The 14,979-nt window shown below is 40.3% G+C and overlaps 1 protein-coding gene across 5 annotated transcripts in view; it reads right to left on the minus strand.

The window, feature by feature from the left end:
• Positions 1-14,979, minus strand: part of AAGAB (alpha and gamma adaptin binding protein) — a 61,315-nt gene that overhangs the window by 20,168 nt on the left and 26,168 nt on the right. For all 5 annotated transcript variants that reach the window (XM_047767136.1, XM_047767141.1, XM_047767140.1 and 2 more), the window contains exon 5: positions 12,118-12,201. In XM_047767136.1, coding sequence (XP_047623092.1) covers positions 12,118-12,201 — 84 coding nt within the window. The remainder of the gene's footprint in view (positions 1-12,117; positions 12,202-14,979) is intronic.

Consider the following 14,979-nt stretch of genomic DNA (forward strand, 5'->3'; position numbering starts at 1 on the left):
AAACAACAGTCTTTAAGAGTTTAGGCCAGGTGCCTTGCTAAGTTGAATTAGGTACAACTGTCATTCACAAGAATTAACTGTAGCCCCTTCTGAACCACTTCTATTTTCTGCCTGGATCATCTCTTAGCATAATGTACTTCCACAAATCACTTCCTGGGATTTGGAAAATCAAGTCCATATTTACCCTACACATACCCTACATTACAGATTCCAGTTAAATTCCCTTCTCAGCTTTGGTTTTTCCAAACTCATTACTTTAGACAATCTCCATTTTTTTCCCATCTCCTTGATACTTCAATAGCTCTGAGCTAAATCATTTCCATTGGTATTTTCTTCACCTCCTAGGAAGACTATGAAGAAAAGTGATAAAAATGAAAGCCAGCAACAGGGAGAAGCAAGAAAAATATAACAGAGAGAAAATTTTCATCACTGTTCTCAGCTCTGACACAAAGTAAAATATCCTTTCCCCAGGCTATCTGCTGAGAATAAATAGGATTGTTCTTTGATTTCTCTATGCCATTAACTGCTTCTAGGACTGCTTCACAAAGTACTGAGGTACCTGTTATTAGAAAAATTCAACCCAAAATGTTGCATGATCATCTGGCAAGGATGCTGAAAAAGCCATTCCTGTACCAAAAAAGAATGGGAGTTCCCGTTGTGGCGCAGTGGTTGACGAATCTGACTAGGAACCATGAGGTTGCGGGTTCAGTCCCTGCCCTTGCTCAGTGGGTTAAGGATCCGGCGCTGCCGTGAGCTGTGGTGTAGGTTGCAGACGCGGCTCGGATCCCGCGTTGCTGTGGCTCTGGCGTGGGCCGGTGGCTACAGCTCCGATTAGACCCCTAGCCTGGGAACCTCCATATGCCACGGGAGCGGCCCAAAGAAATAGCAAAAACACACACACACACAAAAAAAAAGAATGGACCGGCTCAAAACTTCCTAAGAGTTTTCTATCTAAATGCAGTCAAAACTTCCTAAGAGTTTTCTATCTAAATGCAGTCAGGAGATAAGTCATCCTACCAATCAACTGGTAACACCGGCTTACTCGTTAAAGTGCCTGTCAGGGGAAGCCAAGCAAACATTCCCAGAGGATGTGTGCAGCATTTGCTAAATTCTCCCCTTCTCCCTGTGGGTATCAGTTGAGAATAACTGGATTAAATTACCTCTAAAACCTCTGAATATAAAAGCTTACTGATACTCTCAAACAGACTATATTTGAAGGCAAGTGTCTAAGACAACAGATGAGCCAACCATTCCCCAAATTCCTTCACAGGCTTAATCACTGGCTCACTGTCACTTTCTCTAATACTATTTCCATCTGAATTCTCAGCGAGTTTGTATGTATATATATATATATATATATATATATATATATATATATGCTGTTGTTGGTCTTTTCAAGAACCTGATTCTTGGTTCATTAAATACAGTAGAGGATGTTGTCCTCTACTGTACCTCAGCCATAAATTCCCACGGTCATAGCTTAAGACCTTATTATCAACTACAACCCCTCCATAATCTCAATTTCATGCATCCCATTCTCGACCACCACCTACCCTTCCAGCTCACTCCCTTTCCTTATAGCAGCTCAACCCAACTATCCTTTAACTCCACTGGGACCTCAGAACTACCACCTTCCCACTGACCCTCTCCCCATTGGGTTTGTCTCTCCCTCTCTTACCCAGCTTAAATTCCATGGTCAACCATTCTCTTATGTACATGACCTAATCCCCTGCCTCTCTCTCGTTGCGATATCCTTGCTTGGTAAAAGCACAACTGATTATTCCACGCCAGCACCCATGTAACTTAAAGCAGCTGGGGAACACCGACCACCCCCATCCCCCTCACAGGCACCTACACACACCCAGGCTGCATGGCTTCACTTTAAATTTAACATACCAAATTTCAGGTGGGCCCCTTCATGCTGTCTGGCCATCATTTAGCATTTTAACTTTATGTATACCCCTAGGTTCCTCTACCCTCTCTCTCCTAGATGACTCACATTTTCTTCCCTCTCCTCAATTTTTTTTTTTTTTTGGTCTCTTGTCTTTTTAGGGCCGCACCTGCAGAACATGGAGGTTCCCAGGCAAGGGGTCGAATCAGAGCTGCAGCTGCCAGCCTACACCACAGCCATAGTCACTCGAGATCTGAGCCACATCTACGTCCTACACCACAGCTCACGGCAATGCTGGATCCTTAACCCACTGAGCGAGACCAGGGATCGAACCCACATCCTCATGGATACTAATGGGGGTTGTTAACTGCTGAGTCACCATGGGACCTCCTCTTCTCAGATCTTAATGCAACATCCTTCTGCCCTCAGCTGACAGGGCTGCTTCCTACTTCACTGAGAAAACTGAGGCAATCAGAAGAAACTTCCACAGATTTCCATGCCACATCTCCCCACCTAACAACATCTACACCCACATACCCCTTTCCAGTCTCTTCCACATATGTACTCTCCCCATTCCATCCACTAGAGCCCACTCTCACCTACTCAAAGACATCACTCCAGCATCTCTCCCTTCTCTCTCCTCCATCAGTTTTTTGCTCTTTACTGGATCATTCCCTTCAGGCTATGAATGTGCTGCTCTTGTTCTCCTCTTAAAAAATAATAAAACTCAACCATACTCTTCTCACAAGCACCCACCTATTTCTTTGCTCTCTTTTCTTGCAAAAAAATTTCCAGAGTGGTTTATAATCACCATCTCCAATTTCTCTCCTTCCAATCTCTCTTAAACCTACACTGAAACTGTTCTCCTCAAGGTCACTGATGACCTCTACACTGCTAAGTCCCAAGGTCATTCCTCAGTTCTCATCTTACTTGGCCTATGCGTAGCATCTGGCACAGATGACCACTCCTGCCACCTTGACAACACTCCACTTGTGCATCCTTGGTTTCCCACCTCACCATCACCCTTTCTCAGTGTCCTTGGCTGGTTGCTTCTCTTCTCTCTATCCTACTCGTGTTGGAAATGTTCTGAGGCTGGGTCCTTGGTCCTCCGTATTTACTACACTTACCTCCTTGGTGACCTCACCCTATGCCCAAGAATTTAAATGCTTCTCTTCTCAAATTCCACACATCTAGCCAACTGGCTGACATCTCCACTTGAAAGTCTAGGGCCCATCTCAAAGAAACATGTCCAAAACTAAATTACTGATGTGTCACCCTGCCCCTCAAAGTCAGCTTCATGTGCAGCTTCCCCATTGCAGCTGATGGCATCCTATCCTTCATATTGCTCAGGCCCAAATCCTGGAGTCCTTCTTAACTGCCCCTTCTCTCTCATGCCTCATATCCAAACCATCAGGAAATCATGCTGGCATGACCTAAAACAGACCTGGAATCTGATCTTTCCTCCCTCCTTCCATTGCTACAACTCTCATCTAAGCCAACACCATCTCTCCCCTAGAATACTGCAATCACCTCCTAAGAGATCTTGTTCTTCCTCACCTCCACCACCTATTCTCCAAAAGCAGCCAGAGTGCTTCTCTAGCCTTGAGATCAGATGATACTACTCTTCTACTCAGTGCCCTGCAAAAGCTCCCCCTTTGACTCTGAGTAAATGTGAAAATCACTATGAAAGCTTATGGGACCCTAAATGATCTAGGCCTCCATTACCTCTCTGACTTTGCCCTCTCCTCAGTCACAGTAAATTCCTGCTCTTCTTCAAACACATCAGGCGTGCCTTCTCCTCAGAGTCTATGCCTGCTCGGCTCTTCTCCCAGATATCCAAGTGGCAAAATGCCTCATCTCCTTCCCCAAATCTCACACTTTTAAAAAGACCTATCTTGACCACCCCACTTAATACGGTAATCCACCCAACAATCTCGATATCCCTAACCTTGCTTTTAAAAAATATAATTTATCACCTCCTAATATACGACACAACTTACTAAGTACTTGTACTATCCACTGACTATTGTCCCCTATCAGGATGAAAATTCCGGAGCTCCCGTAGTGGGTCAGTGGTAATGAACCTGACTAGTAACCAGGAGGATGTGGGTTCAATTCCTGGCCCCGCACAGTGGGCCATGAGCTGTGGTGTAGGTCACAGAGGCAGCTGGGATCCTGAGCTGTGGCTGTGGTGTAGGCCAGCGGCTACAGCTCTGATTCAACCCCTAGCCTGGGAACTGCCATATGCTATGGGTGAGGCCCTAAAAAAAAAAAAAAAAAAAAAAAAGGACAAAAAAAAGAGAGAATGAAAATTCCACAAGGACAGAAACTTTTGTTCATTTTGCTTACTGATGTGTCCCAACCACATAGACCAATGGCTGGCACATAATATAAGTAATGAATAAGTATTTTTCTGAATGAATGAACAAATAAACACTTGAAGCTGGATTTTAAATTCTGAACCAGTGACGAATTTGAGGTCAAAAGAAGAAAAATTCAAATGGTCCAGATACACCTAGGTTGTCAACTGTGCCCCAGACAGGTAGGTACTTACAAAAACAGTATTATTTCTTTCTGATCTCGTGGAGAAATATTTAATACAAGCACTGTGACCCTGTCATACTAGCCTATAGTAGAAACAGGTACCAAGACAAGAGGACAGGACCCACTATTTTCACCTTTGGCTCTAGGTGACTCTACACTGGGCACAGTCATGTCTCTTTCCTCTGGCTCTGTTAAGTCAGAGGAGTGACTTGTGAACACTACGTGATTTAGGAATGGGAGAAAGCCAATCAGTCAGAGGGAGATGCAGCTTTCAAAAATGCCTAGTTTACTCCCACAGATTAAGCAGACTCTTACAAGTTAGAACTAGATGACTATCATTTATGTCAGTGCCTCTCAAGCAGGGCTGCATACCAGCAGGCACTTAAAAAATACTGTAGCCACTCCTCCCCTCTAAGATAAATGGTCTGGGTGAGTCCCAGACAGCATTGGTCATAAAAGTTTCCCAGGTGATCTGACTGTGAGGCCAGAGCCAGGGATGGAGACCAACCTCATTTTCCAGGTTAAAAATAAAGCCTAGACAGAATGAGCCTGCCTAAGGTCACACAGCTAAGTGGCAGTGTTGGAACAGGAAACTGACACTAGATTCTTTAGAGAAACAGCAAAGTAGGAATTTCATTACAATATAATAATTTATAAAGCTACATATTTTAGTAGTTAAATGCATGAGACTTCAAAATTTGAAAGATCTATGTTCAAATCAGGGGCTTTGATAGTTAACAGCTAATATTAGTGTTTCTCAAACTGTGCTGCATATTGTAATTACCTGGGGACAATAACCTGAAGAAGATTTTTAAAATCTCTAGGCCCAGGCCTCACCCCATATCAATTAATGCAGAATCTCTGAGAGTGCAATTCAGGGATCAGTACTTTTTTAAGTCTTCCAGGTGGTTAACATACACACACTACTATATATATAAAATAGGTAACCACCAAGGACCTACTGTATAGCACCAGAAATGATACTCAGTATTTTTAATAACCTGTAAGGGGAAAGAATCTGAAAAGGTATAGCTAGATAGATAAGTATAGCTGAAGCACTATACTGTACACCTGAAACTAACATAACACTGTAAATCAACTACAATATTTTAAAAAAGAAAATAAAGTTCCCCAGGTGATTCCAGTATGCAAACAAGTTTGCGAACTGATGACTTATATGACCTTGGGGAAATTACTTGACCTCTTTAAGCCTAACTCATGGGGATATTATGAATAAAGAAGATAATGTATGTACATAAGCAGCTCACTTTTATGTTACTACCTCACTTCCTTCCACCACCACCAGCCCTTCTTCCATTTCCATCATCATCAGTGATACTATTTCCTCCCTCCCTTCGTCCATTCTTCCCTTTCTTTCCTCCCTCCTTCTTTTGACATCATTTACATATCAGAATATTCACTTCCCTAAAGTATAAAATGTTGTGTGGTTTTTAGTATATTCACAAAGTGTGTGATTATCATCACTACATAATTCCACAACAATTTCACCACCCCAAAAAAGAAACCCCATACCCCAAACTCCAAAGCCCTCCTCCCAGCCTCAGGGAACTACTAGTCTACTTTCTGTCTCTACGAATTTCACTATTCTGGACACTTAAGTGGAATCATTAAAATATGTGGCCTTCGTGTCTGGCTTTCTTCACTTAGCATAATGTTTTTGAGCTTCATCCACATTGTAGCATACATCCATGCTTCATTTCCTTTCATGGTTGAATAATATTCCATTGTATGGATATTGTTTTCAGCGATTGTTTCTAATTCAGCAGTTGTTTCCACTTTCTTGGTTATTATAAATAATGCTGCTAGGAACACCTATGAAAGTTTTTGCATTAGACATATGTTGTGGATTCTCTTGGGTATAATCCCTAGGAGTGGAATAGCTGGGTCATATGGTTTTAATTTTTTTTAGCAACTACTACTATTCCAAAGTGGCTGAAGCACTATTTTACATTCCCACTACCAATGTATAAGGGTTCTAATTTCCCCCTATCCTCACCAACACTTGTTAGTGTCTCTTCAGATTTTAGCTAACAGGAGCGTATGAAGTGCTCTCTCTCATTGTGGTTGTGATTCCCCTGATGACTGATGATGTTAAGCATCTTTTCACTTGCTGACTATTTCCTTTGGAACAATGTCCATTCAACTCCTTTGCCATTTTTAAATTGGGTGTCTTTTTATTATTGAGCTATAACAGTTCTTCATACACTCTAGATACTAAATCCTTATCAGATACAGTTTACAAATACTTTCTATTGATAGTTGTTGCTTCACTTTCCTAAGTATGCTTTGAAGTACAAAAGGTTTTAATTTTGATGACGTCCAATTAAATCTATCTTTTCTTGGGTTGTTTCTGTATCATTAACTTCTGTGTGTGTCTGTGTTTTGCATTCCATAATATATTCCCCACTTCTTGCTTTTTTTAAACTAGAGTATAGTTGATTTATAATATTGTGTTAGTTTCAGCTGTACAGCAGTGATTCAGTTATACACAGTTTTTTCAGATTATTTTCCATTATAGGCTATTACAAGATATTGAATATAGTTCCCTGTACTATACAGTAAATATTTGTTGCTTATGTGTTTTATGCAATTTGTATTTGTTAATCCTATACTCCTAATTTCTCTCTCCCACCGTACATATCATTGACTTTCTTCTTCTTCTTCTTCTTCTTCTTCTTCTTTTTTTTTTAAATTTACCCTACTATTTGGAGGCTATTGGCTCCCAGATGTTGATTCCTTGCTCCAACTGCCAAGAAATGGGGTAGCCAGGGCCACTTCAGGGAATTTTGAAGGGAAGATCCTCAGGACAAGTGGTCCTGGCAGCATCTAGGACCTTACCTGAAAATTCCCCAACCTGAACCGGCTGGCCATGAGCAGCAAGGCTCCTGGCTGGCTTGCCATCTGTTACAGAGTCCAAGCTCTTAGTGCTTGCCTCAAGACAGGCCAATAAATCAAGGGATGAGCTGTTGCAGCAAGGAACTGGGACATTATTCAGAAAGGCAGCAGGCCAAGAAAATGGTGGACTAGTATCCCAAAGAACTATCTTCTATATCATTAACTTTTAAAGAAAAGACTAGGGGCAAAATTTTATTAAGATATCCTAGAGCCAGTTAACTTGTTCAGACTCGTAATAAGTGAAGAATTGAGCTGGCCATTCATTTAATTCAGTAACCCCCATTTAAGAAACACATCAACTTTATCTTGGTGGAAGGTAGGAAGGAAGCTACTCATTTCTAAGTTTTTAATTGAACTAGCTTTTCAGATTAAGTATTTGGCTTTTGAATGCCAAGTGGCCAATAAACTTCAAAGAAACAAAACTCTAGTCAAATCTCTATGTTTTCAGGGATATGGATTTTTTAAGAGTTTCAAACTATTATTTTTCTGAATCAGTACAAAATTAAAGACCAGTATGGCATAACTTCAGTTCCTTTACTTCTTGATAAATACTAAACAGATAATACACAATCCAAAATAACTGAAATTATGTAATTGGCAATGTAATAATCCCAAAGAATCAACTGTGATTTCAGTAATTTTTCTAACGAAAACAGAAAAACCAGTCATTAGTGTCCTAAAAGAGGTGGCACCACTATTCACACTTCCCTGTTTCACATTCAGTACGGTACTCACTATATTACAAATTATCAATTTCTGCTACAGGAGACCATTTCTAGTTTGTTCATAGTTTATTTCCTCCCTCCATAGAGATTGTGAAGTGTCTAAATGCTTTTTTTCCCCATTGATTACTATAATCATATGATCTTTCCCCAAAAACCTGTTAGTATAGTGATTTAAATAGATTTTCCTTCTATTAAAGAATGTTGTGTTCTTGAAATAACCCAGCGAGGTAATACTGTACTATTTTTATGTATTTCTGGGTGACAGTTGCTAATCACTTTGATTAAAATCATAAATGAGATAGCCTCTAATAATGTTCTTTATTCTTACTATCTTTAGGGATTTGGATCATTTTAGACTAGCCTTAGATTGTTTTAGACTAGCTTTGGATTATTTTAGGCTAGCATTGGGTATGCTACCTCTCTTACTATTTTCTAAAATCTTGTGTAAAAAGTTATCCTTTCATTAAATAATTGGTTGAATTTCCAGTAGAAACAAACAAAATAGAACACCTCTAATCTCTTCCTTTACTTTGTCAGCCAACTTTTTGATTTAAAATATTTTTTTGGTTTAAAAAGCTTTGAGAGAGGGACTGGGAGTTTGGGGTTAGTAGCTACAAACTCTTACACTGGATAAACAATAAGGTCGTACTGTATAGCACAGGGAACTATATATCCTATCTCCTGGGATAGACCATGATGGAAGATAATATAAAAAAAGAATAAAAAAAAAAAAGAAAAAAGAAAAAAGCAGCACATTATAAATCAACAATACTTAAAAAAAAAAAAAAAAAAAGCCTGAAGTGGTGATGGCTACATGACAATGTACTTATTAATGCCTCTGTGTACATTAAAATGGTAAATCTTATGCTATGTATATTTAAATATTTTTTAAAAGAGAAAAATAAAAGGAGAGAGAGAAAAAGGGAGGAAATGAAAGAGGAAAAAGAAGTAAAGATGGAGACTTCTCAAAATAAATAAACCAGTTTGAGCACCAGCGGGCAACGTTCAAGAATAGCTGCTGGGGAGTCCCTGCTTTGGCACAATGGGATCAGCAGTACCTCTGGATTTCTGGGATGCAGGTTCGATCCCCAGCCCAGGAACTCCATATGACACAGGGCAAACCGCCCCCCCCCCAAAAAAAAGAAAGAATATCCTGCTGGGAGGCAGGCACAGTTCACTTAGACCACCAGCAAACCAAGGCTCTGCAGACAGCATGAAGTAGGGAAATCCTGGAACAGTAATATGCGCCACCATATATCATACAGAGCTTTGTCTCTACCTAATCTAAGATGTTGGGATTTACAAGGAAGTCCTCTACACTTCCTACAATTTGGGTTGCAGCCAAATATCACTGTATATCCATATCTAGGGCTCCTCCTAGAGAGAAGATAGTTAAGTTTCCTTCATATCATATAGGTCAAGATCCTCTTAAACATGGAATTAAGATAATGGCAACATTTTGGGTTTTGGTTAACAGCAAACCAATGTACCACTATTGTAGAGAAAAAAAAATAATAAAGCAAAGATACCTCAAAACAAAAAAAGACATGAAAAATCCAGTGTGCCTCTTTGTTTTGCAGTTCTCTTAACTGTTTAGTGTCTGAACAGTACTTTCTTTCCAGAAAATACTTTTGTAATTCCAAAGTAATAGTGTGTTCAGTCCAGCTTCTAAATATATAGCTATAAATGTAAATTACAAGACAGCACTTCTTTAATGTATATAATTGGAAGGAAGACTTTTTTCAAAAAGTGATTAAAAAGCCAAATAAGCTCTTTTGAAAATATTTCTAATAAATATAACAAGCACCAATTTGGAATATAATTTTATTCTGAATTGACCCAGGTTATATACCTTACCATAAACGTTATTTTTATAGTGAAGATAGTCTACAGCAACCACCATGATCAATTCACAACAGGATTTGGTGAATGCATGAATGAGAAGGACCATGCCACAACTGGAATTTGTTTGGTAACAAGGAGAGGACAACATAGGCTAAAATTTCTGTGTTTTTTCTAGATCTGTCATGGCCTTAATTTGATTGCTACTGCAACAGAATAAAATTTAACATCTTTGCAATTCAAGAAACACACATGAGATTGCCCCCAAAAGAACAGAGTGAGAAGGAAGGAGAGAGAAAGAATACCTTTCTATGCCAGAAAGAAATTCTCCAATAATGACATAGGTTGGATCAGCTCTCAGGCAAGCCAACGGGCCCCAATCTCATTTTACACTCAAGTGTCAACTGAAAATTGAGATGAAATAGTCTACTTGTACAAAACCAATCTCCCATGTGACCCTTTATCTCAGGGAAGATAGGGTGAGCTAAATTAAATATGATTTTTCTCAATCCTTTCTGTAGTGTTTCACCTAGCATAACATACCTGTTGAGGTGGCCAAGTGCTACAAAGGAGAAAGATAAAACACAGCGAGTCCTAAAGAAATACATTATGGGTCTAATTGTACCCCCCGCCCCCTCAAACTCATATGTTGAATTTCTAACCTCCAGTGTCTTAGAATGTTAACCTTATCTGCAGATATAATTAGTTAAAATGAAGTCAGACTAGGATAGGGTGGGTCCTTAATTCATTAGGACTATTGTCCTCATGTAAACATGAAATGTGGACAGACCAGCACACAGGGAGAATGTCATCTGAAGTCCAGAGTTATGTTACTACAAACCAAAAACCACCAGAAGCTAGAAGACCTGGAACAGACCCTTTCCTACTATCTTCTGAGGGTGCACAGCTGTGCTGATGCCTAGAGTTTAGACTTCTGGCACCTAGAACTGCGAGGCAATAAATACCTGTTGTTCTAAGCCTACAGTTAGTTGTACTTTGTTACTGCAGCCTCCAGCAAATACAGACAGTAAGAGGTTCCTGTGCACAACCAGCTTCCCCCCTTCAGACTACAGTTCAGGTACAGCTTTCCACCCCATGGCTACTGCCACCATGTCGGCCCAGGCCCCAGTTATGAGCTGCAGCCACAGCTGCCTGGTCTCTTGACTTGAGGCTCTACCTCCACCTGCTGCACTTGCCAAACCCACGATGACATTAACCTTTTAAAGATGCCAACTTCTCTGCATCACTCTCCTGTTTAGAAATCTCTAGTGACTCACCATGTCCCATAGGAAAAAGCTCAGATTCTCCTGCCTCGAAAACAAGCTTCTCTCTTCTAAGCTAGCTCCAACTACTAGGCCAAGGTCTCCGAGTGACCCTTGAACATACAACCATTATTCTCAATGCTATGCTTCCTCCTCTGCTTGTCACTCTCCCCCTTCACCAACAAAAATTCTGACCATCCTATGAAGACACCTGCCAAGAATACCTTTGGCCTCAAAGCTCTTTCTGTACTGGGGTTCAGGGAAAAGGTCACATCTTCAGCCTCTATGCCTTCGCTGCTTGTATTGGTCATTCTGCATGCATCAAAGACCACCTTGCATGGATACCTAGCATTTTAAAGTGTACACTTTGATTTCTCAGCTAGACTATGAGCTCCTTAAGGAGAGCATGCATGTTTATAAATTTAGGAGTACTTCTCAAAGCCACAGACAAAGTTGGGCATATCATGGGCATGCTCTAAATTCTTGTTGAATTACCTATTAAACATATATTTAAAATTCCTAGAAATGTTACTTTGGGTTATCCCTTCAATTGCAGACTTAAATGAACAAATGTACAGATTTCTTTTCTTTTTTTTTTTTTTTAACTTTTGAGGGCTGCACCCATGGCATATGGAAGTTCCCAGGCTAGGGGTCGAATCAGAGCTATAGCTGCCGGCCTACACCACAGCCATGCCAACGGGGGAGCCGAGCTGCGTCTGCGATCTACACCACAGATCACGGTAATGCTGGATCCTTAACCCACTAAGCGAGGCCAGGGATCAGCCTACATCCCCATGGATCCTAGTCAGGTTTGTTAACCGCTGAGCCATGAAGGGAACTCCTGATTTCAAATGCTTCTACATATATCCAAAGAATTTAAAACTTACAAGGAATAGGAGAAAAAAATCCCTTAGGACGTTAATCCCAAGTTACTTACCATTCTTCATAACTACATTGGACCAGACATTGGCATTTAAGGCTTGAACAATTCGCTTTATTCCTGTAGATTCTGGGAAGTCATCTAATCAGAAAGGGAAAGAATATAAATTTATATACATACTTACACTACATGCATATGTAGTCATTCCTCAGTATCCATGGGGGATTGGCTCTAGGACCGCCCATGGATACCAAAATCTGCGGATGCTCAACTCGCTTATATAAAATGGTATATTTGCATATAATCTACACCCATCCTCCTACATATTTTAATTTATCTCTAGATTGCTTATAATACCTTATATAATGTAAATTTGGGGGTACGTTCTGGAATTTTTTTTTTTTTTTTTTGGTTTTTAGGGCCACACCTGTGGCTTGTGGAGGTTCCCAGGCTAGGGGTCGAATCAGAGCTGGAGCTGCTGGCCTACACCACAGCCACAGCCACTCAGGATCCGAGCCACGTCTGCAACCTACACCACAGCTCACGGCAACGCCAGATCCTTAACCCACTGAGCAAGGCCAGGGATCAAACCGGCAACCTCATTATTTCTAGTCAGATTCATTTCCACTGCGCCATGACAGGAACTCCGACTTGCTGGAATTTTTTTTTTCTGAATATTTTCGATCCACTGTTGGTTGAATCTGTGGATGTGGAACCTCTGGACAGAGGGCCAACTGTATGTGTAAATACAGCCCCAAGGCCACATTTTTAAAAAAACTACAGCTTAATTACCTTGCTTATTTAGTTGTTTCTTCACATTGTACCTTATGTAATAAGGAAAAAAAAATTAAGCAATTACAGAGCTTAGAGTTCCTGATAAGAATATTCTAGAAACTAAAACAATAAACAGTAGAAAAGGTTTGTACAATAAAGTCAACCCTATTACCTCATCAACTGAATCCACTCACATTCCCCTGAAACTGTTGGTTTCCATCAATTATGCAGTCCTGGGACAGTACCAGAAATACCAATCTTGGTTATTTATAGACAATGAACTTTCTGAGGGCAGGAATGATCTGCCCGGTATGCTATAAAATCCCATAAATGCCCTAACTTCTCTTAGGAACCATACAATGATAATTATTGTTTATAACAGATATCTAGAGAACAACTTCTTGATGAGAGAAAGATAGTTTAAAAGTGAGAAGTGGGAGTTCCCGTCGTGGCGCAGTGGTTAACGAATCCGACTAGGAACCATGAGGTTGCAGGTTCGGTCCCTGCCCTTGCTCAGTGGGTTAACGATCCGGCGTTGCCGTGAGCTGTGGTGTAGGTTGCAGACTCGGCTCGGATCCCGCGTTGCTGTGGCTCTGGCGTAGGCCGGTGGCTACAGCTCCGATTCAACCCCTAGCCTGGGAACCTCCATATGCCAATAGCAACAACAACAACAACAAAAGACAAAAGACAAAAGACAAAAGACAAAAAAAAAGTGAGAAGTGAAATTACTTTAACCGTACGTGTAAGAGACAGGCAAAGGGTCATTTTAAAAAAAGCAACACCAACAACTTAGTTTAATTAGTTTAGTATTGGTACTACCTTGCTTTTGGAATTTAGCTGATACTACTCAAAATAACAGGGAAGTAATCTCAGTTAATATACCAACAACAAGGCAGTATTCCTAGCTGCAATGTAGGTATGGGTGTGCACAAAGGAAATGGAGTTCCTTCAGCTAATGAGTATTTTAAGACTGCATACGGAAAGCAACAGCAGAAATAGTTTTCATATGGTTAAAAGAGAAGAGTTTATGGACCACAGTCCACAAAGAACCTGTTTCTAGTGACCTGGCCTGGCCCTGGGTGGTTTAACAGAAAAAAACACAAAATTAGAAGTCAGAAGATCTAAATGTGAACCCAGAGTCTTTAACTTATTAGCTATTTTATTAAGGACAAATAGCTCATGTTATTCTCAAAAGTGGGGATGATACCACTCAGTGCACCTCTCCTAGAGGAAAGATACACTGGAACTGATGATTTACTGATGTCACCTTCCCCTCTAGACTGGAAACTCTTTGAAGGCAGGAATCATGTCTTACTGAGTACATTATTCCCACTACCTAAACAAACATGGTACTTCAAAGACAGCAGGCACTGAGTAACTGATGAACTGATGAACCATTTAAAGAATACCAACCAACTGACTTACAGAAATATTAAATTGAAAATATTCTACAAAGATGAATTTATCACTATTGATGTTTAAATGAAAAAATAAGAGGCTTGTTTATCTTAAGTATCAATGATTCAATTCTTGGAAGACTAACTAATACTCCAGATGATATAACCTAGAACCAAAAATACGGTCTGAAATAACTAAAAACTAGTAGATGAATTTAATACAAACAAGCCTAAGAGTGTTTTTAGATTGATGTTCAAATAATATATGCCAATGAAGGACGAGGGTACATGGCTTGGGAACGGTTTGCATTAAAAAAAAATTCTAGGAAGGTTTCAGTTACTTTACCTAAAGATGACATATTCAAATCTATTTTAAGATTAAGTTGAATTAATACAAGAACATTATGGGAACAAGGAGAAGGAGAAACACAGAAGTATAATGGAGCAGAAACTCCAAAATAAAAACAGATAAAAATAAATGACTCAAATGTTGACTCTCAAAAACAACAGCAAGAGTTCTCGTTGTGGCTCAGTGGTTAACAAATCCAACGAGGAACCATGAGGTTGCCGGTTTGATCCCTGACCTTGTTCAGTGGGTTAAGTACCCGGCGTTGCCATGAGCTGTGGTGTAAGTTGCAGATGCGGCTTGGATCCCGCGTTGCTGTGGCTCTGGTGTAGGCCGGCGGCTACAGCTCCGATTAGACCCCTAGCCTGGGAACCTCCATATGCCGCTGGTGAGGCCCGAGAA

Source organism: Phacochoerus africanus, chromosome 2 (assembly GCF_016906955.1).
Source record: "Phacochoerus africanus isolate WHEZ1 chromosome 2, ROS_Pafr_v1, whole genome shotgun sequence".
In the NCBI taxonomy this organism is placed as follows: domain Eukaryota; kingdom Metazoa; phylum Chordata; class Mammalia; order Artiodactyla; family Suidae; genus Phacochoerus; species Phacochoerus africanus.